General features: G+C 43.9%; 1 protein-coding gene across 5 annotated transcripts in view; it reads right to left on the bottom strand.

Annotated features, from left to right (window-relative positions):
- The window catches only part of Sec31 (secretory 31), a 238,353-nt gene that overhangs the window by 3,109 nt on the left and 208,528 nt on the right, over positions 1-26,716 (bottom strand). For 4 of the 5 annotated variants that reach the window (XM_050195734.3, XM_050195738.3, XM_050195739.3 and 1 more), the window contains 3 exons: positions 26,132-26,173; positions 23,893-24,030; positions 9,600-9,671 (listed from right to left, as the gene is read on the bottom strand). In XM_050195734.3, coding sequence (XP_050051691.1) covers positions 9,600-9,671; positions 23,893-24,030; positions 26,132-26,173 — 252 coding nt within the window. The remainder of the gene's footprint in view (positions 1-9,599; positions 9,672-23,892; positions 24,031-26,131; positions 26,174-26,716) is intronic. The other variant, XM_050195737.3, reaches the window with a different exon arrangement.

Genomic DNA, 26,716 nt, shown 5'->3' with positions numbered 1-26,716 from the left:
TAACATTAAAGTGATGAAGACTAATCATGAACAGTTAAGGGTAATTTAAGATTACTTCATATTACATTACGTCACCCTAATCAGACTAATTACGATTACATTAAATTTACCTAATAAGATTAATCCCAACTAATTAGATTCACCAATGTGGTAACTGCAACAGGTCATTGCAATACTTGCAGCACGTTGCGTCATCCTAAGTGCAAGATGAGCGACGGGAAATAATGACAAGTTCCATTGGGAAGTTTTTGTAGTAATGTTTAAAGAGGTTACAGTTAAACCTCCAAGTAAGGAAGTCAGTAAAATCGGCAGTTTGCTTCATTATATCGAAATTTCGTTCTATTGAAATTCGACCTTTCATGCAAATAATTACTGTCACCGATCAATTTTTCTTACACTGAAAGGGACTGCAGAAATTTCCGAATTATCGGGCAATCCAAAAAAGCAAATTTGAATGAGAAAACAAATCATTCTGATAAATTCGGTAGTCGGCGATGAATGATACAGTTTCATGCCACGTACGTCGACGGTATCTTCTCGGCAGTACGAATTACGCAAAGCCAGCCATGCTTTCACATGCACTCCGCCCCAACGGCTGACACTGTCCCCTGCACTGGTACAATGCTATCAGGAAAAGCGCCAGCAGCGGGGAGCGAATGCTTCGTCTGCCTCTCGCTCCAACGGGTCACAGGAACTCGAGATTATACAACCTCCAATACTAAACGCGTGGTAAGACAACTACATGGTACAACGTCGTCTCTGCACGCCCACTCTTTGCACAGGCAGCAGATTACCTCTAAAGCAGGGTGTGCGGCTGCGTATGCACTCAGTCGAGCTTACAGCCATGGGCAGCCCCGGCGGAGATGCCTGCCAGATATCGGGACGAGCGTCAACTTATCCCCTTCCCGCCCCCTCACGCACGCATGATCGCATTACCGCAAGCTCGCTCCCTTCCCCTTCTTTTCCTTCGCTTGTGCGGGAAGGCCACCATCTTTCTTGTGCTCATCCTCGCACACTCACTCGCACCTAAAGCAACAGTGCATGGGGCGCAATAGGATCCTATCGCACTTGGACTTCATACGGAACATGATGCAGCTCCACTTCCGTGGTTGCTCCTGTCGCGCGGCGCGCGATTTGTGAGGTGAGGTGCGTTTGCAAGCAGCAGCTTGTAATCCAATCATTTGACCATTTGCGTTCGCGGAAGTTTCCATTTATTGTCTCGGCATTCCTTTGCGGCGGCAGTGAAATATCGTTATATTGAAACCGCATACGAACACACATGGTTATATTGAGGTTCTAAATACATGGTGTTCTGTGGACAAGACTATGAAAAGATAAAAACTTTGTTATATCGAGAAGTTCGTTATATCGAGGCTTAACTGTATTTCTTGGAATATTTCACAGCATGCCGTATGCATGGCATGTGTGCCTTGTGCTACTCGTCTCAATTTACCTAATGAACGTAACAAATATCAGCACTGCTCAGTCCAACTTTTTACCTATAGCGCTGCGTGTTAAATGGGGAAAAGCGATGCAGTCGAAGGTTTTCCTGAGGCTAGTCAGTGACACGTGTAGTACGTGTTAACGTCTACTTCTGTTTTAATGTTAGGTTGTTTTGCCATTAAACACAACCTAGCCATCGGTTCATGAAGATGGTGCGGTTGCATTGTTATTATAGCAGCAAAGCTGTGCATGTTTACAGTTAGAAATTATACAATGGATTGGCTGAGCAGGGAGAGTATACTAAGGCAAAAAAGAGAGTGAGAGAGACATTGTACGGAAGGTTCATGCTGTAATATGCGCCTCAGCTCCTCTGACTTTTGATGCATTATAAACACAGTCACAAAATATTCCAAGACGTTCCTCTTATACCGCACAACATGTCAAAAAGTAGGTATTCTGCAAGCACTTCTTTACCGTTTTGAGCAGTTAGTTCTGCGACGGGACATAACAGTCAGAAATTTACCTACGGTGATACTAAAAACTTTTCGTTGGGCATGCTGCACTGTATTGTAAGCAAATTTTTGACGCCAGCATCAGGCCAGGTTTCGTGCGCACCTTCACAGTAGCCAGTCGCGCATATAGCTCTCAACACGCATGTGCACGCAGTTCGTCCAGTGGCCGTGTGCTCGTGTGTTCCCCCTAAGCGTGGATGACCCTGTACATAGTCACGGGCATCGAGAGCAATCGAACTGCATTTTTACATCTCAGATGTTTGAGAAAGAGCCTCACACTATAATGTCACACATTAGAGAGCTGTTAAATGACGTTGAACATACTCTTATTTCAGCAGTTCCGTGGAGCAGATCCAAGGCTGCGCGACCAGCGAGCGCAGATTCTTGCGCAGTGAGATGTAGTGCCACAGTTCTGAAATTGTCAGACAACTAAATGGTCTTCAGAAGTGATCTTGTCTGCAGGTGTTTACTCGGAAGCTTCTCTGCAGGTTGCAAGATGGTTTATTGCGTGATTTTGTTTCGTTCTTTAATAAAAATATTTTATACTTGGTTACAGCAATAGTAGCTCCGTGTTTGGCTCTGTTCCACCAGGTGGCTGCGCTATGCAGGCCACTCACGTTTATGCTAAAGCCCCTTCATCACAGTGGTAGTAGTATGGAGGGGTTTTAGTTAACGCCTCCACCCGTCTGTTAAAACACGCAGCTTGCCTGCGCTTACCGGAATATCAGACAAGCTCGGAACTGCGACAGAACACTCAAAACACACACTGCTTGGATAGCTCTCGCAGGCAGTGAACGGCCAGGTAGCTCGCAGAGAGGTTTGCGCGCTGGCTCCAAGACACCCAGAAGTAGAGGTCACGATGTCACATCTTGTCACAGCTGTGACATCGATGTCACATCGATGTCACAGCTTAGCCCCAATCACTCAGTGAATGAGTTGAGAAAAAGCATGGCTAGGGAGGAGAGTAACTTGTATCGTCCATAGCTCGCTTAACATGAGATGCTTCAGTTAAACTGTGGCGTTAATGTTTTACTATGGCTGTAAACTACGTGTCTACAAAATTTGTCCAGACCTTTTCAGGGATCCTTTAAAGGGGCCTTGAACCATTTTCTATCGAAGTGAAGAAATGCATTCGAAGTTTATTAAAATAGACTATTTCCGAAATACTTCCTCACAAAAACTACTTCAATGCATTCAACAGAAGCGGAGTTATTGGCAATCAAATGCAAAACGACAGCACAATTTAGGCATTAACTGTTTTGGTGCCGCTAGAAATGTGCCCATTTTCGTTGCTTTTATGTTTTAACATTTCATTTCAAGATGTAGTAGATGCATCATATACTGCAATACATAAAGTTATGGCCCGAGTACTGGTGTCTTGAATGGATTTATAGCAGCAATAATAATAATTTTTGAGAATTCTTATGTGAAACTTCAAGGAAGCACCTAAAAGAACATGAATTAAAGTAATAATTCTCTATGTTTAGTTTAAGTATTGAAAGTAAAAGAAATCTGAAATATATAAAATGTGCACCTGGTTCCTAGTTCTCAACTTTTGTAAGTCAGATAACCCCAAAAAATTAATTGTGAAGATTTGCTAGCATTAATACTAGGCATGGTGATGCCCATGCTATACAGGCCAGCAGTAACTTCGAAAATGTGGAAATGGGTAAGTTCCTATTGTACAAGGAGCATTTGTCTTCACTCATTGCAACCGGCACCTGGTTTGCTTTTTACTGCATTCTCTTGGCTCACGAAGCAGGCAGAAGCTTTCTTGAACTTGCTTATTGCATTCGATTAGCTTTTCTGTGCAAGCAAAATGGTCTAGTGTTCAAGTGGCACTGGAGCCTCCACATGCTTTCTTCAGTTCATGTAATGTGCTGTACAGTAATGAATAAGGGCACTTCCACAAGCAGTGTTCCAAATGTAAAAGATTAGACAGCTGGTCAAGCTCTGGTCAAAGGTCAGTCTGAAATTGACACCATGTTATTGTGCAAGTGAAAACCCCACATGACGGGAAGGATTTCGCCCAATAATTTGTACTTACACTGTCGAAATGCTGATGGATAAAAACAACCCACGGTGCACTTTATTAAACTACAATTAGTCGAACACAATTATCAAAACAATACACACATATCAGCATCTACCATTGTTTGAGACATTGTTAAAACAGTAGGCTTGTGTGAATATTCGAGCGCTTCGAATATTCGAACGAATATTACAGTATTCGAATTCGATTGGACCCGAATTCAAAATTTCCAATATTTCGAAGTATTCGGGGTGAACGAATATCAAAACTGCGTTCAAGTACTATCAGGAGTTTCAGTTTCGTTAGGCAAGCAGCAGTGCCATTGACATCAAGCCTACATCTTGACTACATGTGGAGCCAAGACAAGCTAAGCCACATTCAGAGCGCTGTCATAGCCATCACGCGCACACGTTCGTCAAGGTAGTCAAGGCTCCCGTTTCATTGCTTCTTTGGTTACCATGTGCCACGTGTGCACTGAGCAGGTGTTGATCGCATTGTGCACTTGAACTTCAGTGTGCATCAGTTGCTTCAATCAGTCAAGTGGCATGGCCAATGCGTCCACGGGTGCCAACCCAATATGGAACTTTTTTGTGAAGGTCCCGCCAGGCCAGGAAGCTGTGTCTCAAATGCCACGCTATTCTGAAGACGCTAGCGGCGACTACGATGACTCTGGCGACGCATTTAAAGAGGCGCCCAGATGTATTCGTGGCATATGAAAAAGAATGTTGTATGCGGAAAAGCGTGAAGTATACTGCTGTCACTAAGCCTGATGCGCAACAGCCTTCAGTAGCTGACCGTTTCAAGCTGAAGCTGAAACATACGACACCAAAAGCACAGGAAATGACAAAGGCTATTGCTGGATTCATAGTGCGCGGTATGCATTCTTACAGTGTTGTGGAGGAGCTGGGATTTGTGGCCGTTATGAACCCTGCTATTCCCAAGTACGTTGTGCCGTCGCGAACAACGTTTTCCAGAGCAATCATTCCAGAGCTCTACGCTTCGAAGAAGCAAAACTTGATAAGCAGCCTTCAGGAGGTGATTGACAGTGGAGTAGAGGCAATTTCATTAATGACGGACAGTTGGACATCACATGCTAATGAAAGCTACTTGTCGGTAACATGCCAATGTCATGGACAGCTCATTTCAACTGCCTATGCATGCACTGGCATGTACAGAAATGGCAGGTGCTCACACAGCCAGAAACTTGGTGCACTTTCTGAAAAGCGTGATAGAGGAGTGGGCGCTTTCCGATCCAGGTACTGTGCCAGTGTACGTTGTTACAGATAATGGCAGAAATTTCACTGCTGCAATTACTCAGTCGCCTTGGATAGGCATAAAATGTTTTGGGCACATGTTGCAGCTGTGCGTGAGTGATGTCAAGCGGGATGTACCTGGATTTTCCCAACTGTGCACGAATGCCAGGGCTATAGTTGACCGCTTTAAGAGAAGCTCAAAGACTCGGGTGCGCATTATGGAAGTACAAAGGGAAATGCAGCTGAATGCCCAGGAAGTGGTGCAAGATGTTCCAACGCGTTGGAATAGAGAGCATCAGATGATGACTAGGCTGCTCAAGCTTCGTAAACCGATCACCGTGGGGCTTTCGGACTGTGATGGGGTTGATAACCTCACTGCAGCTGAATGGAAGCTGATGACTGCCGCTGTGAAGGTACTCGATCCACTTGCTCAAGCCACAACAGAGCTATCTAGGGACAAATATCCCACGTTGTCCCAGGTCATTCCATTGCTGGAGTGCACTGGCATGGTACTTGCTCGACACGCAGCTCAATCAGATGAGTCGGCGGCAATTGCTTCGAGTCTGGGACTCAGCATCAAGGCAAGGTTTCCTGGTGTCAAGACATCTGAGGATACAACCCTAGTGATGTTGCTGGACCCAAGATTTAAGGATGCTTGCTATACGGAAAGGGCAGTGAAGAAGTGGGCCTGTGCTGTTCTCACCACAGCAGCAGAGGGAACTCTGCAAGTTGTATGCTGTGAAACATCGAGTTAGGGTGGTACAGGTTTAGATAGCTCCCAAGATGCTTCTGTGTGTGCTTCTGTAAGGGGGTCCTTTGCAAGCTTTGCATCAGATGGTACTTCATCTGATGACCCCTGTGGAAACCATGAGATGGTTTCCACAGGGGTGGCACACGACCACCCGTAAGTGGGTTCTGTTCCATGTGCACATGTCGTGCTGATTTCAACCACCTTTGTTGGGAGTGCCCCCTCTACATCCCACCAAGGCTTCGTGCCCTGGCCACCATACAGTGGGGACCCTAGCCTTCTTCTCTCCGGACTTGGGCTTGCCCGGATACCACGTCTCCGGACCATGCCATCGAGCTCTGCCGAGCACTGCTGTTGTTCCCCCATGACCCGGCGGCACCACCCGTCGGCGATCGGCTCCGCGACAGCCACAAGCGTCATGCGGCCCCCACTTAGCTGCCTCCAGGACGTTCGTTAATAAAACGGAGGCAGCCTTACCCTTCCCCTTTTGCAATAACACCCCTCCCCTTTCCACCGCAGCGTCTTCGGCGCATTTTAATGTGGAATAAACGTGGTTTCATTCATTCCTCCTTCCTCACTGTGAGGACCCGCTCGAATGGTGGAAGAGCAAAGGCAGCCACCTTCACCCGTCCCTTGTAAGGGTAGCCCGCAGGCACCTTCCAGTGCCAGCAACCCAAACAACAAGTGAAAGGTTATTTTCGACAGTGGGTGCCATCGTAACCAGCAGAAGGGAGCGCCTACTACCCCAGCATATTGAGCAACTAGTTTTTCTGCATGATAATTTTTGACTTTCCTTTTATTAACTGTAGAAAGGAACACCTTTTACTTGCATGTAAAGCTGTGATTTTTTCAGATTTTTTTTTGTGTGTTGTAGCTTTGTAACTAGTAGAAGGGAGTGCCTTCTTCACTGCATGTGGAGCTGCTAGTCTTTATGCCATTATTTTTTTACTTGAAATATGTTACCAAATAATTTTCTGTGATGTTTATGCATGTATTGCAGGTCGTTATCTGTGTGGAAGGGAGCACCTTCTTCTACAACTAGTCTATGTACAGAAAATGTTTTTACTGGTTAAGATATGTTATCACAGGATTCTCTGTGATGCCTTTGTATGTTGTAACCTCAGAAATAAAGAATTTTTGCATAGAACAACATTAAACTGTTCAGTTTTGTCCTTCGGACACCTGACAACTGTTCGAATTCACTTCAAAAGTATTCAACCCCAAGGACCATTCGCTTCGAATTTGCTTTCAACTAAAATATTACTATTCGCACAAGCCTATAAGACAGCCTATACACCAGATCCAGGGTTCATGCTGGTGTATATGACAAAAATTCAAGGGTTTTTAAGGACTTTCAAGGTCCTGTGTGTGGATTTTCAAGGACCACACGCAGGGCCATAATTATACATGCGTGTATAATTATGGAATATGTACTGTGTCCCGTGACAATTGCCCTTTCCCACGCTTGTTAAGCTTCACCGCAATACCTCACGCACGCTTCACCGCGTAACATCGCTGTGCTGAGGCGCAGCTGCCTTTCTGGAACCAGCATTATGCAACGCGCCACGCTTTCTAAGCTTCGAAGCCATACGCGAGGATTACAGATGCGGAGTTGGTGTGATTACTGACAGCAGCGAATTCTTTCAATTAAAAACGCGGCACCGAACGGCAAGAACCTTAATAGCGAACGTCGAAGCAGCGAAGCCTAGTGTTGCCGCGGTGGTAGCTACTGCTGCCAGCGGATCGGCGTGCGAGAGCGCTGGATAATTCGAGGCGGCGAAATAATCAAGACGGCGGTGATGGCTTTGATTAATGCCATTTCAGACCTGCAGTCACGGAAAAAGCTCCAGAAAATCGGACAGCGAAGGGTTCTTGCGTCTGAAATTACAGACATTCTTATACATCGACTCTATGGGACGCGTCAAAGCCGTCCGCGCTATCGGGCATTTCACAAAAATCGGGCGTCCAGAAAATCGATTGCTGACTGTGCACAGGCAACTCCTCCAGCCAACAACACGGCGTCAAAGACAATTCGTAACGAGGCCTCTCTTTTACTTGAGCCAGCAGTAGATCGCGACTTTCGTTCCCTTTCAATAAAATGACAGCCAATTTTCCCTGATTGAAGCACAAATTCCCCGAGTTTTACCAGACAATTAAAAATGCCTGAGAATTCCCTTTTTTTTTAACAAAATCGCAGCGGGAATTCAGGAGGGTTGAAATTTTCTCGAATACAATCACTGGAAGTTTATTAAAAATAAAAATTTAGGAAATTTAAGGATCTCCGAAAATTCCAGGACTTTCAAGGCCTTGAAAACGATCTTTTCAAATTCAAGGGTTTTCAAGGGTTTCAAGGACCTGCACGAACCCTGAGATCAGAAATCAACAACCAAGAGAAGCTTCCGTGTCTTCACTGCTGCTGTCAATTAAAAATAATGTTGCCAGGTAGACCAAAGTGCAAATTTTACATCTTTTTATTGAAGAACTGCTAAGAGCACAGGAGGCTAGCTTCGACGATATCCCCAAAGATTTATTTTTCCAGACTCCCCAATCTGCCAAATATTGTCAAATCTGGGGAATAGTAAAACCTCAGTCGTCATTCCTTTCGGTGCACGATGTTGCTAGTACAAGAATTCCACTGCAAATGTTTAACGACGCATAGAAAAACTGTTCATCAAATAGATCGATTTCAATAGATGTGGTAATAAGAGTTAAACTGTGGTGCAACCATGTTTGAAACATTTTCTGGTTTCTCTGAATATGAACACTTGCTACATTTTTCAGCCCAATTTTAAGGCTCAAGTCAAGCAGATTGCAATGGTGAAGTATAGCACAGCCAGCACAATGACAGAATAGATCCTGGAAGAAATACGGTGCAAAGAATATGCTCCTTGCACCATCTGACACTCTCTTTCAAATACGATTGACTTATTGTGTACAGCTACAACTATTTCTTGCATAGAAAATAACCTAAACATGGAATATAGCTTATTACAATGACTGAAGATACCATAAACTAAAGTGAAACAATGCCTTAACACGCAAGTGAGCTCCCCGAGTGTCACCACAATGCCCTCTGAACTGTCATAAGTTTACATGAGCACCTTCTCAGAACTATTACAGACAGCAGCAGCAGCAGCAGTATGCGTGCTTTGCATCCTAACCACATGTTCTCTCACTTTCGCACACACAAAAAAACTTTTATGCGAACAACACAACTGCACTCTGCCATCCCTACTGCCAGAATAAGAAAATAAGCTAACTTTCATGTGAATATAAGTAAATATAAATATTTTGAATAAAAAGAAAGGAAGCTAGAAAGGTGTGCTAACTTTTTAAGAAATGAAAAGCAAGAGTGCTACATCGCAGCTAAATGTGATTACTAAAGACTGTTTTCTTGCCTCACTTCCAAAAATGTTTACAACCATCCCAAAATGATGCTGCAAACGTTTTCTATCCCACAACAACATCTGATCTGTTTTCTATATTGAAAGTACAATCAGGAAAAAAGAGGGGGGGGGGGAGAATAAAGAAACAAGTCAGCAGTGCAAGTGACTCTCAGCATAAGCAAACAAAGAAGAGGTCTGCAGGTACTACAGTGGTGTCCAACTTACTGTGTCTTCTCGTAACCTGTCATACATGTTTTCAAGCTTCCGTGCAACGTCATCCAGCTTCCGCTTGATTTGCTGACAGAAAAAAAAAGAAACAAATACATTCAGTGTCTCTATGATGCTACTTCACTTTATTAAATTTCTTATCAAAGTCCTGTTGTACAGGGTGTTTTTTTTTATAGACCATACAGAATTTTTTAAAATTGCCTCTGGCAGATATCACAATTATAGTCCTTGAGCTGGATTACCTAAATCAGTGAATATTACTCGCATGAAATATCAAAATACATAATCGACTAATTAATCAAACTGAACACAATCTTTTTAATTATTTACTTTATGGCAGATATTGCAATTTATGAATTGTAGCCAATGAGTTTGGAAGTCATATCCACTCCGAACTATTTGTTAGGATCGCATGTGTACATGCACTGTGAAACTGGTGGTAAAAAAATTCCCTATTGTTCCACTTACTTTTTTAACAAACTGCCATTTTACGTATTGAAGCACTAAGGTAACTGGACCACCCATTATTTCGTCCCACACTTAAAGGACCCCTTACCAGGTCTGGCCATTTTGAGCTGACAAGCGCAGAGCATACAATACGTGATAACGCTCGTGTCTGCAAAGTATTACATCGCTGCGTGCCAAGAAAACACCCGAGATTTCAAACCGAATGCCGTTTTTCCTTCTCCTTGCTGCCACCGCAGTCCAAGCCAGGCAATGACGTACACACGGTTGAGCTGAGGTGGTTCGTGGTGACATGTGACTTCGAGAATTATTCAAGGCAACATCTGTTGTTTGTGTAATGTGTTGCTAGAATAGACGAATTAAAGCTCAGAGAAATAATAAAACACACAAACCGAATGTCTGCGTGTTCTTGTTTTACTTCGCACCGCAGCAAGAGAGATGTACTTCCGTTTCGTCTGCTTGTTCCCACGTCGTGCAGTCACGCGCGCAGACACCAAAACTATGTCATTTTCTACCGTGTTCCAGCGTGAGATCATGCTCTGTGATCTTGTTTATGGCACAGTATTCGTGTAGCACTGACTTATACCACTAGTCAGGTGTCCTCGTGCACAGCGCGCAAAATCGTGTGCTGCGCGAAACGAGACAATCCCAACAGCTCGCGCACGACGCCATCAGCGGTAGTGTGCCGCACTACAAAAAATATCATAAGAAGCCAACAAACACTGACACCAAGGACAATATAGGGGAAATTATTTGTGCTAATAATTTATTAAGCACAAGTAATTTCTCCTATGTTCTCCTTGGTGTCAGTGTTTGTTGGCTTCTTATGATATGACTAATAAAAATCTGGCCCCTCGGTTAACCCCCTTTCTTCTCGTTTCGCACCACAAAAAAGCGGAGAGGAAGAAAAAATTGAAGGCGCGGCCCGTGACGTATGCATCACGTCATCCTCGAGGTCCGGTATGGGAGAACGCAGGGAAGGAATTTCGCTTGCGGAGGCTAGACAGGGCAAGTGGAGAGAGTGTCTTGCTTGGCAGTGGAGTTTGCCTCCTGAAATCATGGGTTCGCGGCACTGAAATATTTCTATCTCGGCTATTAATGAGCCGAGTTGAAAAATTTTCACGGCAGAACACTCCCTAGAGCACACATAACTTCTAGCGTATAACTGAACTTTGCTGTGTGGCCTGGTGAGGTCGGCCCTTTAAGAAATCAATATCTCAAAACTGGTATCAACCTGAAAATTTTTTCCAAATGAATTCACCTTGCGAACTCACCAGCTGTAATTCGTAAATTGCAATGCCATAAAGTAATTAATTAGAAAATTAATTCGAGATTTTTAAAATTAGCTGAATGTGTGCTTTGATTTCTCATGCAAGTAATATCCGGCTCTTTCAATAATCCAGTTCAAGCACTAGAATTATGTTATCTGCCACAGATTATTTTAAAAAATTTCGTAAAACTTAAAAATGATCCCCTTATTTAGGATAAGCATGCTTGATAATTATGGCCTCAATCAGCAGTGAGTTTAACCACTGACAGCATACTGATGAAGGCCTGTCAACGTTTGAACTTGAATACTACAGTACTAGTAAAAAAATAAAAATAAATTAGTGAAAAATACTAAAAAATTTTTGATCTATTCAATATGGTAACTACTCAATACTATAGGCACTCTGCTCCATATATTAGCAGCTCAAATAATCTGTGCCCCAGATGTTTAATAAGTGTTTTCATAAAATATTGACATAATGGCGGTTAAGTTTTAAGTTGATATTTTACAATGATTCTACAGTGTGGTGTAACTTCTGCGCAGGTAGGTCCATATAATTGACACATAGAAAAAAATCAGGCTATGAAACTACAAAAATCGGTCAGTGATTCTAAATGTATTTTTTCAAAATACATTTTGCCATAAACGAGGTCTAACTGCAGAAAGGAATTTTGCAGGAATTAAAAGAAACTTTTTGGTGTTAATACAACAGCTGTAAGCCAGCTCCAAAAATCGGTTATAATAACATCATAAAAGCTGGCACCCATGTACATGCATAACGTTGTTCCAAGAAAGTTCTTTGCACTCTCGTTTAGCATGAAAACTATGACTATCAATAGTCAGGACAAGAAGAAAAGGTACTGAGGGGCCTGATTTTTATTTATCATATCATAAGAAGCCAACAAAGACACCAAGGACAACATGGGGGAAATTACTTGTACTTACTAATTGAATTAAAGAAATGATAATGGAAATAGAAATGGATGAAAAAACAACTGGCTGCAGGCGGGATATGAACCCACATCTTCGCATTACACGTGCGATACTCTTACCAATTGAGCTACCTCAGCGCCCAAAGGCGTAAAGTTTTCATTTTTCCGGGGGGGGTGACCCGCCTTCCGAACCCCATATATATATATGCGAACCTGTTACGACCACTGCAATAGTGAATTTTTTTTACATGTACTGCTCATTCGTCAAGAGTGCAAGCTACTTACAGCAACAATGCGTCTTGGCAGTGGATAAGTGCATAGGGGTCCCCTTATGCCATCCACGTATTTAAGCACAACACTGTACCGTTTCCATGTATTCCCTGAGGAAGGCCGGACCCGGGTCGAAATGTAGCAAATAAATTTTGTTTTTCATATATGCGTTCTCAACCTACAAATGACTGTTTATATATCATGAGAGGCCAACAAACAAAGACACGAAGGACAACATAGGGGAAATTACTTGTACTGACTAACTGAATAAAAGAAATGATAAATTAATGGCAATGAAAGCGGATGAACGTGGGATTGTTCCCCACCTGCGGCATGTTTTTTCATCCGTTTTCACAGCCATAAAATTATCATTTCTTTAATTCAATTAGTATAAGTAATTTCCTGTATGTCGTCCTTGGTGTCATTGTTTGCTGGCTTCCCACGATACAAATAACAAAAATTGGGCCCCTCGGTTAATCCCCTTTCTTCTCGCCCTCAAAGAATTGTTCACTGATGTGACGGCCTTATATGAGTATTTACAAGACCTCATAGTGGGAGACAGTTCAGTTTCACAGCCTCTGTCTTCTCGCACCACCAAGCATCTGGCGTCTCTCGGTGGTGTAATCTTCCTTCGTGGAATTGTCATATACTTCGCTATCACTAATACTGCTTCGCCTTTCCGGAGAGACTGCAGCCGCTCTCTCTCTCTTTTTGTTTTAATGTGAGTCCGAGTATAAGTGTCAATGACGCATTTACACGCACAGCCAAGGGACATCTAACTGCGGTATATTCAGCGACGTACTAATTGCATACTAATTTTTTCCGAGTGGTAAAGAAACCCCACGAAATATAAAAAATACCACGTGACTGCGCTCCCACCCGCGTCATAAAGCAGCGTCATAAAGCAGCGCTCTCAAATAAGCTGATTGAAAGCAACTGCTTTGCCTGTCTTACACCCAAAGAAAGAGACAGCACATGACCTTGATAATGATATGGAAGGAGCACCAACAGCAGGTTTCGTGGCTTCGAAGCTATTCTTTCCTCTCATTTCTACGTCACACTTATCCGTCTCTCAAGGCCGACTGATCACACTGATAACAAAAGGCCCTTGATAACACAGCTGAAGCGCCGCTCTGACCAAGCGCGAAATGCAAAAAGCAATGGAATAGGCATAGAATGTTTCAAAATCCCGGCTCTGCTCGTACCGCCTCAAAAGAGTGCGTGCGTAGCTATATTTCGCGCCAGAAACTTGCTTCGGATCAAAGTCAAATTAAAGTGACGGTTTTATTTTTCACGAGCGTGTATATCTGCTGCAAAAGCAAGCTCCTGACAAAACATAAAAGCGAAATAAAGACACAGGGAAGCGACCCACGTGTAGAAAAATGGCAACACCAATGCATTCAAGTAATTAAATGTACCACTTCTAAATGAGCCGAATTGGGAATCGGGACGTCTGCACAAAAAAACAAGAGAAAAATAAAACCATCAGATTTCAATGGCCCTTATTATCTGTGAATTCCTAAGCGCCGCTGAACACCAGCTGCTGCCGAGAGGGCGTGTTCGAATAGGTGTCCTTCTGCAGCTATGCAGCACTGAGCCCGCTTTATCACACCTTCAGTGGCGTTCTTGATGACCGACGCTGGAATCCTAAGGCAGACATCCATTATCCTTGCCTTGAGCTGATCTCACGTCGTCATCTCTATCAAGTAAACACAATCTTTCACATAACCCCACAGAAAGAAATCCAGTGGAGAGAGGTCAGGTGACCTAGCTGGCCAATTTAGAAGCCCGTGCCTTCCAATCTATTGTGCACGAAAAGTCGCATCCAGCCAGTTTCGTGCTCGGCTGCTGCTGTGTGCTGGCTGATACCGCAGAAGTGGAAGACGTGACAGCGGGACTTCACTGAGAAACTCATCCACAACTCCTTCAAGGACTTCGTCCACCTAACGCTGTCCAGTCTGTGCATAATTGAAGAAGATGGGACCGATTATAGCACCGGCGTAATTTCTGCACCACACATTGAACGACCACTGGTACTAGTGCCGAGGGCGCTTTACCCAGTGTGGATTGGAGTCACTCCAATAGTGTGCGTTATGCAGATTTACCTGGGCGTTTCTGCGAAGACTGGCTTCATCTGTGCACATGATGTTGCACAAGAAGTCCGGTGACTCATCCACTTTTGTGAGGACCCAGTTCAAGAAACCTAGACGATTCTGCAGGTCCCTATCTTCCAAGCATTGATGCTGGTTAAGGTGGTACAACTGAATGGCTGAGTGATTTAGAATCCTCCAAACAGATGACTTGGAAATTGGTACCTGGGTGGCCACGTCCCGCACGCTAGTATGAGGGTTCGAGGCCATAAATGCTAGAACAGCCGTGCGTAGGCTAGGACTCATAGAGAGTCCTCCGCCGCTGTCTCTGGAAGGTGCCGGTTTGTCTCAGGTTTTTATAATTTCTGATGATAGTCAATGCATTTGGTATACCACCACACTTCCATGACTGATATATATTTGCAGCCTTCACAATGTTTTGCTTTATTTTCTTTATTTCGTTTTGGCTAACTCAGAGGGAACCCGTCTGAGGGCGCCGCTTTAGGATGCAGGTGAAAGCGCAGTCACGTGGTATTTTTCATATTTTGCAGGATTTATTTATCAGTCGGAAAAAATTGGTATGCAATTAGTATGTCGCTGAAAATACCGCAGTTAGATGTTCCTTGGCTGTGCCTACAAATGCATCATTGACACTTTTATAATTAGGATACTACCACTCATGTTAGATATTTATTTACAATTACCTAAATAAATCTCAGTAACTAAAGAATTACTGGTAGCTACAACACTGTACAATATGCATTAGGTCTTCTTCAAGTAACGCAATTGCACTTCTTTTTAATCTTGGTGCGCCATCAGGGTGTCTACCAAGTTGACATTTCCAAATTCCCTGAGTTTTCCAGGTTTTCCCTGTGTGCCTTTGCACATTTCCCTGAGTGATGCAGAACTGTGTTTTATGCCAAGACGGGCTGAAACCATATCGCCTGATGCTGTCACTCTCGAGTAAGCACATGAAAAAAATAAAAAAGCGACTTAATCCAATTTGAAAACTAAGGAGTAGTGTTTATGTTATTCAAAAAGAGAATAGAAGGCAGGGGTTAATAAAATGCACAGCAAATAAAGTGTCTTCGAAAAAAATTGCAAATGGAGTCGGACATTCACAAATACGAATAAAAAGGAGATGCACATAGAAGCAAATATATTTGAATATGAGCTATTTCTATCAACTGATAGCAAGCTCAGTGGTATGAGGCCCGAACTCTGTCACAATTGAGATTCTCTCTCAACCACTCCTAAGTTAACCTCAACTGTCCTGACATACTCTCAGCCCGCGCACAACGCCTGAGTGTTGTGTTTCACTGCTTTAAAGAGTTTATTTTGGTTTGGATGAGGGACACCTGCATCTCGGCATCAGCCAAAACTTTTTTTTTCGAGCTCAAGCTCCTTCAAAACGGCGGCAGCAAGCTTCCTTTACCGTTTATTCCTCAATGCGTACATCATTTCTGTTCTTGTCCTCCTTCTGCCACTCGTTCGCCCCAAGGACCATTTGAAGCATCTTGGTCAGTTGCACAGTCCACGGCCGATATTTAGAACTCCCTAGGGGTCGCGAAAACGTTCGAAAAATCGGCCAGTTGGAAAAAAAATAAGTGCGTGCCATTTACTGCCCTTAGGGGCTCAAACCGCCACAGGCACGTTCGAAAACGCTCTGAAGGCCTGTCGGTACACATATTAGGCATATCGGCGCTCGTACTGTGACAGGAAATACCGGGTGCACGTGTGTATAATTAAGGAATATATACTGTTTTCCGTGGCAATAGCCCCTTCCCACGCTTGTTATGCTTCACTGCAATACTTTTGCATATGCTTCACCATGTAACATTTCTGTACAGAGGCGAAGCTGACTTTCGGGAACCGGCATTATGCAACGCACCGTGTTTTCTAAGTTTCTAAGCCAATCGCGAGGACCACAAAGGCGGAGTCCGTGCCATTGCTGACAGCAGCTAATTCTTTCAATAAAAAACTCGGCACCCAACGGCAAGAAGCGTCATAGCGAACGTCGAAGCAGCTAGGCCTAGCGTTGCCACAGTGGTGGCAACGGCTGCCAGCGGATCTGCGTGTAAGAATGCCGGTTCGAGGTGGCGAAGTAATCAAAACGGCAGCGGTGGTGCCTTTGATTATTGCCGTTCGGACCTGCGGTCACGGCAAAACGTCCGGAAAATCGGACGGCGAAGTTCTTGCGTCCGAAATTTCACACATTCTGATACTTTGACTCTATGGGGTACGTGGCGGTGCCGCGAAGCCGTTCAAATTATCGGGAATCCGGAAAGTCGGTCGTTGACTGCACACTGGCAACTCCTCCAGCCGACGACAGGGCGTCAAAGAAGATTCATTACAATTCCAGTCTGTTGCTCGAGCCAGCATTACCCGACTTTCGACCCTTTCAATAAAATTAGAGTTTTACAATAGGGGCCCCAATATTTTGGGGCCCCAAAGAGCTTTGCGGGTGTTAGCGTTGGGGCATGCAGGAGTGAAGAGTTTTAGAATAGGGCTTTGCGTTTGCAGATAGCGTCTTGCGCTGACAGTGCCACTACGGCGTCTAAAAAAACGATTAAAAATAATTAAATAAAATATACCATCTTATGATATGAATAGTAATTTTGACTTGCGTGTATTCGCGTTTAATTACAATTTAGAGGTTATTCTTCAAGCAGCAAACAATTAGTTGTGCTTAGTTTGGAGCAACAAAACCAACTTTACGTGCCTTCACCAGCCAAGCTTAGCCGTGTTAGGCCTATGAGTACAGTGGCTAGAATAGGGAAGTGTGATGAACACGCCGGCTCGCGCGTGGCGCTTTGGAAGGAAACTTCCAGGAGGCGCTGCCACACGCATACACGTCGGCCGCGACGGCGGCTAGCAGCCGCAGCGCCGGGGTCCTGCGCGGAATGCGATCATACGCGCGCGCAGTCAGGAATGCAATAACAAATAAGAGAGCTTCACACTACATATATGCTCGCTCGTTCATGGCTGCAAATTGCTATATAGTAGCATAGCCCCTTACCAATTACAGGGCGCCAAGGTAACAATCCGATTAAGCGCACGTCGATGGTAGAATGCAGCTTGTTTTATCTGGTTATCGAACGCAAAGCAAGAAAATTCCCAGTGGTAACTCGGAAGCAAACATTTTATTTTCAACACACTGCTTGCGCGAACAACTCATTTTTTGAAGAATGGCTTAGAATCTGTTCAAATCAAACCATTCTCAGTCATTGATGATATTTTGCTACGCGACACGTCTGAGCTGGTGCTCTTTTTTTTTTCACGAGAACAAAAAGAAAACATTTTGTTTAAATAGTTTACAAGCAGTTCAAACAGAACGTTGTCAGCCTCTGCTAAGTGACGCACCTGAGCTTCAGGTGCTTCTTTTCACGGGAAGAGTGCCTTTGTTAAGTGCCTTCGTGTAGAAGTGCAAACGGGGGACCCAAAAAACATTTTCAACCTGGTTGGTGAGGTTGGGGCCATGCTGTGCACAGCCTAGCATGGAGTTTCTCTCTCTCTCTCTCTCTTTTTTTTTTTTTGCAGGCAGATGACAAGCTTTTCCAAGCTGTCACTGTGCAGCTCGTTGTAACTGAACCACACCGAAAAAGTTGTTTCAAGGGCGTCTACGTATGAGAAGAGCTTCTCAGAAGGGTATATGAAGCTCCGCAGAACTTGATGAACATCGCCAGCTATTCGTTGGCTTCGTCGGTGGAAACAAGGAGCTCGTCGAAGCATTCTTTGCACGCAGCCTTCGGGATTGTTTTGTGTGCAACATACCCTGCCATGTATAAGATTAGCCGCGGATCGCTCATCTTTTCAGGGTACTCATGGTTGGGGAGCATTGCGGACTTCTTTATCATGTGAGAAGCTTCTTCTACGTTCCCACTATCCTCCATCCACTATCTCCATCCACTACTTCCATCCACTATCCACTATCTTCCATCCTCACCACTGAGGAGAAAGGTCAGATCGCCCCCTTGACAGTTGCCACTCCTGGACGCTTTGACAGCAAGAATTGGGCAGAAGAGGGATGGTCGTTGCCACCAGAAAATCGTCTAAGGATACCAAACAATTTCTCTAGGCAGTCCTGGCTCAGCCGGCACGTCAGCAGCTACTTAAAGCCAAGCTTCTCACGAAGGTACTTCATTAGATCAAGCGTGGCCTGAAGGGTGACCCTTAGTCCCTTGGCAGTGCTTGCTGGAAGAAATCTGGCTGATGACGTTCCCGTGTGAGCCTCCCATCGGTTTAAGCAGTCTAATACCCTGTCACACGGGCACCCGCGAACTCCGTTGAACTCCTTCGTCTTTACGCCAATGGAGTTGCGCTCCGTGTCACACGGTCTCCCTTGCGCCAAGGAAGTTAAATGGAGATTTTGGGCGAAGGGAGTTCGGCAATGACCATTACGGTTGGATGGAGTACTCTCGTTCACAGGCAGCTACAGTTCTGCAGAAAACTACGCTAGTAAAATCGTCGTAACTGGTTCATTTACAAATTTTAGCATTATTATTTTTTTTGCCTTGGGATATATGCCACATAATGGAAGTTTTAATTTGTTTTTAAGGGCATCAGCACCTGTACTCTCTACACCAATACTTCGCCACGCTGCATCGGGAAACGTCGTTCCGCCATTTTGTTTGTTTTTATATGCACGGGAGCCGCATGTATCGTTCAAGCCGTACGGGTAAGATTCTCCGGGTGACACGCACCATGAGCGATCCCGGCGCACCGCGAACACACAGACACGCGCGATTACACAGCGGAATCACAACTCGAAGCGCACCGACCCAACAACGTGACCCGTTCTGCCCACGCACGAAAGCAAGAGCGCAGTGTGGCCAGCATCGCTTGCAACTTCGCTATGCTTGGAAAACAAAAGTCTTGCGGTAACGTACCGCAAAGTTTCTCGCTGTGATTTTATATTATTACATACTGCGTTAAAAAAATGCACATAGATTACTTTAACGGCGACCGTATATGGGAACAGTTGCACGCGGAAGTAAGCGCAGCAGCGCCGTTTGTACCCCGTGCGGCGCCCGTCGAAAGCTCACGCTGTGCCGTGTAGCACAGCCGCAACTCCATTGCCGTCAATCTCCGTTAAGGAGTTTCATGCTCAACGGAGTTCGCGGGTGCCCGTGTGACAGGGGTATAATACATCCTTGATGTGCCTGTCATGTGCAGAGTCAGCTTTCCACCCCTCAGGTGGAATCCGTGCTGTCATTGCTTTTACTAGCTTCCACATCAGCAGAACAAAGGCTTGAGTTGGTACGAGGTCACCCCATGCTCCTTTAATTGCTTCTTGTAGAAAAACAGGCCTCGAAGCACCTGCGGAATGAAAATGTGCTATGCCAGGTTTACCTTCATCTTTTCAAAGTTGTTAGGTCTCACGTGAGCAAGATTGATATTCGGCATCACTTTAAGGGTAAGTGGACACTTATCCTCTATGTGTGCTGCTCTGATGTGCTCAGTGTAAACAGAACCTTTAGGCCTTTTGTACCTTGCTTTAACAAGACCATTTCGAACACATTTTATCAGGTTCGGAAAATCCGAAATGAACAGGCGTCTTCCAGTGCCAACAGGATATGGTGCAGATGGCTTTATGGATGTCGAGGAGCCAGAAATCACAAAAAGGCGCCACACTGAACGGTTCCATGAAGCTCCGTCCGCCGTAATATAATCTACCTTCAGCCCAGCCTTTCCTGCGAGCTACACGGCTTCTGTTAAGATTTTGCACAGACGCACAGCCTTCACATCTCCCCTGGAAGCGAAAACGCCGAATATCTGGTGCCAGCTAGGAACCAGTGAAAGGCTGAAACATGATCACGAGACCGTGATTGCAGGGAAGATGTTTCCAATGTGAATTTTCCCCAAGTCCACCAGTCCTTCCACTTTCCCTCCTGCGCCAACATTCAAGAACTCTGACAGCTTCCTTTCGTCTACAATCAGGCCGCCGTGGCACTTGAATTCCTCCATAGATTTTGTTCTTCTTTCAGTGCCTGTGATAATAGCAGGGTTGAGGCCAAACCCATCCTTGTATTTCCGCATGTGCACCTTCAAACAGCTTCTGCTTGGGAGGATGAGTATGCCTTCCCGCCCGACATGCTCGTCGAGCCTCGGGTTTTTCATTATCATTATTTCACAATCCAGCAACCAGTCTGAATTGTACTACATACCTTACGTTGATTTTTGGTGAGCGGCTTAAGCATTGCACAACAGCAAGTCTTTGCTTTTGTGGAAGGACGTGTAACCGGTCCGCGAGGATGCCCTCTTCAAGTTCTGCACTTTGTCTCTTCAGTTTTTCAATAGTTTGAGGGTAAAGTGACAGCTAGGCTTTCAGCCGGAAAGTGGCTTGTGCGTGCACTCTTCTACGTTTTGAAATTGCTGCAGCAGAAAAAGAAACGAGCACTACTTCCCAGAGGTCAGGGCGCGCGGCGTTGCTGAAGCAGCAGAGCCGGCGCAACTCGCACTGAGCGACGTGTAAACGTCAGCGCGCGCCCCCTCGCGGCTCCCCTGTGGGCGGCTTCACTGCGTCTCGTAGGCGCTGCGTGCTGGCCGCCACACTTCTCCATTCTAGCCACTGTACTACGAGCCATAAAATCCACACTCGAATTCGAAATCAGCGGCATCTAATGAATCAATCTTCATAACACATGCTAGTTGAGAGAAAGCGATAACTGCAGTCACTTCTCCTAGCTTGCGAACTTCACGCATTACCGCGAATCGAACCCAGTTTCGTGCTAGGTTAGAGCCGTCGCTTCGATGGGTGCCGCCATGTTTGTTGACGCAAAGCTTTTGGGAACGCTATTTGAGCTCCCGCTAAATCGGCGAAATAGCGTTCCCAACGCAAGACCCAAACGCAGTTTGCGTCTCGCGCATGCGCTGTGCTTCGACGCTATTTCTTTGGGGCCCCAAAACGTTTGGGGCCCCTATTCTAAAACTCTCTATTGCCGCTAATTTTCCCTGATAGAGGCCCAAATTCCCCGAGTTTTCCCTGACTTTTTCCAGACTACTCAAAATCCGTTAGAATTTCCGGTTTTCCCAGTTTTCCCGGTTAGTAGACACCCTGGTCATATAGTTAATTGGGGTGTCTTGTATATATTTATGACCTCTGCATGCAAGTTCTAAAATTTTAATAAAATTTGTCCTGTGTATATATTTAAATATATTGTGTATGTGCATGGTATTTACAGTGAAAATTGAAAACAATGTTGAAGTGAGGAAATGTGGATGTGGCAGCCACCGCTGGTGCTTGTAATGCGCTTGTCTTCCTATTGTCAGGATTTGCAAAAATAAAGCGAAACTATATAATATATATATATGAATTAAAAGCCGTGCACGTCCGTGCCAACAGTGATGCAGTAAGCTATTAGCAACAATAAAATTTTAAGTGATAAGGTAGAGGCAAGCCAAAAGAAACATCAAAAGATGTGGGTGACAAACATCTGGTAATGACAGTTTAGGTCTGTGTTTGGGAGAGGTGGGTAGGCTTCGGCACTGCCGGGGGGGGCTCAGGCCACAAAGCCCCCTGTAGTTGGCACCTATGGCGGCACCGTTTTCCATTCCACTTTCTGGGGTATTTATGTTTTACTACTACAGTATAACTAACCCTAGGAGTGTTAGCCAGCACCACCACTCACAAACCTTGGCGGCGAATGTGGAACATCCTTTCTGCCGCAGGCGTCACGAGTATGTGATCTGGGTGACGGAAACTGGTCATTAAAACCAGCACATGCTACCTGAAAGCATCAAGGTTGCTGAATTTGAGACCCTCCTTATGTAATGAACGAGAAGAAAGGGAACCGAGAGGCCCGATATTTATTAATCATATCGTAAGAAGTCAACAAAGACACCAAGGACAACATGGGGGAAATTACTTGTACTTACTAAATGAATTAAAGAAATAAATTAATGGAAATGAAAGTGGATAAAAAAATACAACTGGGTGCAGGTAGGATACGAACCCACGTGTTCACATTACGCGTGCGATGCTCCTACCAATCGAGCTACCACGTCGTCGTTTTCCCATGCACTTTCTGGGGTATTTATGTTTTACTACTAGAACTAACCCTGGGAGTGTTAGCTAGCACCACCATTCACAAACCTCGGCAGCGGATGTGGAACATCTTTTCTGCCTCAGGTGTCGCTGGTACGTGATCTATTTGGGTGATGGCAACTGGTCAATAAACCCACACGTGCTACCTGAAGGCATCAATGTTGTCGGATTCGAGACCCTCGAAATGTAATGAACAAGAGGAAAGGGAACCGAAGGGTCCAATATTTATTAATCATATCATAAGACGCCTGCGACAGGAAATCTCGCTAAAGTGAAAGTTACTGGCCGAAAATATTATTCAAGATCATAATCGAGCACAAAGTGAACCGACAGCAACCTTCACAAAATCATGCTCTGTTGCCACTTTATGAAGGCGATGATACTGCACCTGGTGGTATGTTTCTAATGCCACAAATGTAGTTTTCGTTTTGTATCCGATTGTAACATGCCGGCAATTTTAGGTCCTATTTTCTCTGAAAAAAGGTGCACATTAAATTCAGTTAACTATGGTAGTAGCACTACCTTAACAAATTTATCACACTAGTGAAAGGAATTTATTACAAACAGTCTGAAAATTTTCAACTACTTTGCTTAAACATCCATAAAGTTAGAGGCAGTTGTAGCTGAACACCTAGGTCCACTATCCATTCCCCTTTAAAAGCTCCAACCCAGCAAGCTTTGCTTGACACTGAAGGACTGGCTCATGTACTATATAGCCCTGCTAAATTTTTGCCGCCACAATGCAGCCACATTTTGGACTACAGATATAAATCACACAGTGGTGTCAGCAAGATCTACACTTGTACGTTTAGCAGCGCTTAATTTCATGTTTGCTAAGTTGCATGTCACAGAGACACATTCATTACAGGAGCAAAAAGGCAGCATATCTTACAAGAAGCTAGGATTCAGATTGCTGGTCTTTATTTTCTGCACAAGAAGCCTACAGAGATTGCCAGGATAAGCTGCTTTATCTCCGATGTGATTTATTCTTTTTCCTTTAAATTTAAATAGCCTAGGCGAGAGATCACAAGCTGACAACACAAAAGCTCCCCACAATTAATGGTGGCGTTACCACCTGTGTTTCACTTATATTTCTAGAATACCAAGTCTGCCTTTGGTAAAGTAACTCACGTATGCTATTTCACAAGTGTCTGCCAATGTACCAAGCTTAACCTTATATATTTTCGTTTAACATCCCTGTAAGCCCTGTACTTACGGGGTTGACGGCAGCATGGGTACAGTTCAACCGTAGCTGCTCAAAAACCTCTTGTAAGACTTGATTCTCCTTAGGAATAGGACCTTTTTCCTTTGGTGGCGGTGGCGGGACAGCTGGAGATGCAGGTGCTGCTGCTGCCTGGTTCACAGTCATGAAAAGTACTTATTAAGCAACTTGCTCAAGTAATATAAAATAATAATGGCACAAGCCTACACATACACTATATCGACTAGAGTCTGACTGTTAATTAATTAGTCTAGCAATGTTGACAGTTGGGCAATTTGGTGACCAATCATGGTGTATAAAGCAGTGCACAGAAACACGACGCAAAGTAGTGCACATAAGCGTTGTCCTGTACGTTGTTTTGCAGTGGATGTCCTGCATGTTTATTCTACTTCTTTGTGTCGTGTCTTTGTGCACTGCTTTATACGTCAAGACGATTGATTAGTCTACTGCACTTAATAGCACCAAGGTAGTCCCACAGTTGAGAGGCTAAGTCTACATTGCTATCCATCCCTAATTGACTGAAACTTCCTTGACTTACAAATTCGACACATGCCACATGCAAACGCAAAATGCCATCTGCTTCCTAGATAACCTGTTTTACTTGTGACACAGTAGTGACAGTAAGGTGTACGTAAAAATGCACCCCACATTTTTCAGGACGCCATGTTCACAAAAAAGCAGGGATATTGTACGAGTCAATTTGATAAGCCACTGCATTCTGATAAGCACTGCCTAAATCTGTCTCATCCAAGGCTGCAATCACACCTTCCCTTTCGCTTGAACCATACAAATGTTGCTCTTGCTTGGCATTCACCTTCAAGAAATGTTGAACAATGCCCTTTCTCCTGCTAAAAATGTGTATTCTTCCAGATCCAAGTGAAAGATTTCAGCCTTTAGAATAGTGTCACTTGGAACAACGTAGTTTTCTTTAAAGAAAAACTTTACATCTGCTGCTTCCAAAGTGCTTCAAAGTGGCACAAAGGCTGAGAGTATTAAAGACTGCTCCTCATGGTTAATTCCTTTTTAACTTTTGCAATGAATTCCGCATATGGCAATGTGCACAGATAATAAAATGGTTATTTCTAGCATTATGTCATTATAAATATAGAAAAGTATGTCCTTTCAGATTGAGCAGCTAGGAAAGGATGCTGTAATAACTTTACACTGATGCACCAATTACAATGTACAGCTCAGTGAACCATCCAAAATTAATAGAGGAAGAAAAAAAAAACAGGCTAAGAGATGTTATAATAAAAAAAATTAAACTTCTATGCTTCTTTAAAACTTAGCAAGGCCATCTCACATGAGTGCAGCTTAATTAAGAGACAAAAGCAGGACCAAATAAAACTACAAAATGCTATGGTCACATGCTCAGGCAGACTTCAGGCAAGTCATGGCTGCCTGAATGCATTTGCTGCACAAAATGAAGCAATGAAAAATAGCAGTGGCAGAATAATCTCCACACAAATGCTCAAGTATTTGCATCAATGCAAATCGTTGGTGCAGTATCTTATTTGCATCGTGGACCCAGATATCAGGTTTATAATACAAAATGTTTTTTTGTAGTGAATACTGTCTTTGCAGCAAAGATTTGCTTTTTTTCCCACCACTTCATTTTGGGCTTACAGTACATGGCAATTTAAGTCTAAAGAATTCAATTTTGTTCTTCAGATGATGCAGATCCAGACTGCAGATGTGTTAGTAGTTGAGAGGCAGGCATATCAGGCACAGGCTTGTTAGCATGGTGTGTGCAAACTCGAGCGTATTTGCAAGCCACTACAATTGTAGTTATGGCGGCTGCAAAAAGGGGTTTGAAAAATTAGGAATGACTAGCCCAGAGCTTGACGGTCCTGAACAAGGCCCCACAAAAAAAATAATTATAAAAAGACAAAGGAAATTAACCAACTCTCTTCCCACAGAGAGAGCCTAGATATTGTTTTGTCCTATCAGAAATTGAGTTTAATAGAATTTATTTTGTCAGAACAAAAAAAGTTTATCAAATGTCCAGCTTATAAAAAAAAAAACCTTAAAGAAACCTTGGTTCAAATGTTTAGATTCCTTTGTATATGCGAAGCCAATTAAAATTTGATTTTGATTCAAGTGCTCAAAAGGTATGACAAGTACTTTCTATATTTAATCTCCGATACCCTGAACTTGTCATCCTCTTTCCCAAACTCCTCACTACAGCCACTAACATTCAAGTCCTCAGTTGCGGACAATGAGGTTTACTTACAGCGGCAAGTGGATTGAGGATTGAAAGGTGAGGAGGAACATCCTTCACCGTCAGAGAAACCAAACAAAGAGAAAAACATAAATAGACCAGCCAAAGGTCAGAAACCACCACCAGATGCACAAAAGCCCAATGATATTGCACCATTGTACTCTTACATTCAATACAAAAGAACAAACAAAAAAAGTAAAACGAAATCAATATTGAAGTAAGGTCTTCTCTCAGTTTACAACCTTTGCAGTATTACATGGCTCGGAAAACTACAATGAGCACTGAGGAGAAACAAGAGAACATAATTCAAGTGGAAAACAAGGCAGTTTCACACAGCATAAAAAACCCAATTCGCAGGGCAAGAAACTATAAAAATTAGTACAGTTAAACCTCGACATAACGACGCCGTATATGCAGCAAAAATCCTATGTTAAATCACAAATTTAGTTAAGGTAAAAAACTTAAATTCTGGGGGTTTTTTAGGTGCCAAAACCATGACGTGACTATGAGCCAGCCGTAGTGGGGGCCTCCAGATTAATTTTCACTCCCTGGAGCACGCGCACCCAATGCACAATACATGGGTGTTTTTGTATTTCA

This window comes from Dermacentor andersoni, chromosome 1 (genome assembly GCF_023375885.2).
Source record: "Dermacentor andersoni chromosome 1, qqDerAnde1_hic_scaffold, whole genome shotgun sequence".
NCBI classification, from domain to species: domain Eukaryota; kingdom Metazoa; phylum Arthropoda; class Arachnida; order Ixodida; family Ixodidae; genus Dermacentor; species Dermacentor andersoni.
The sequence above is the reverse complement of the archived record's forward strand: the minus strand, read 5'-3'. Positions and strand labels throughout refer to the sequence as shown.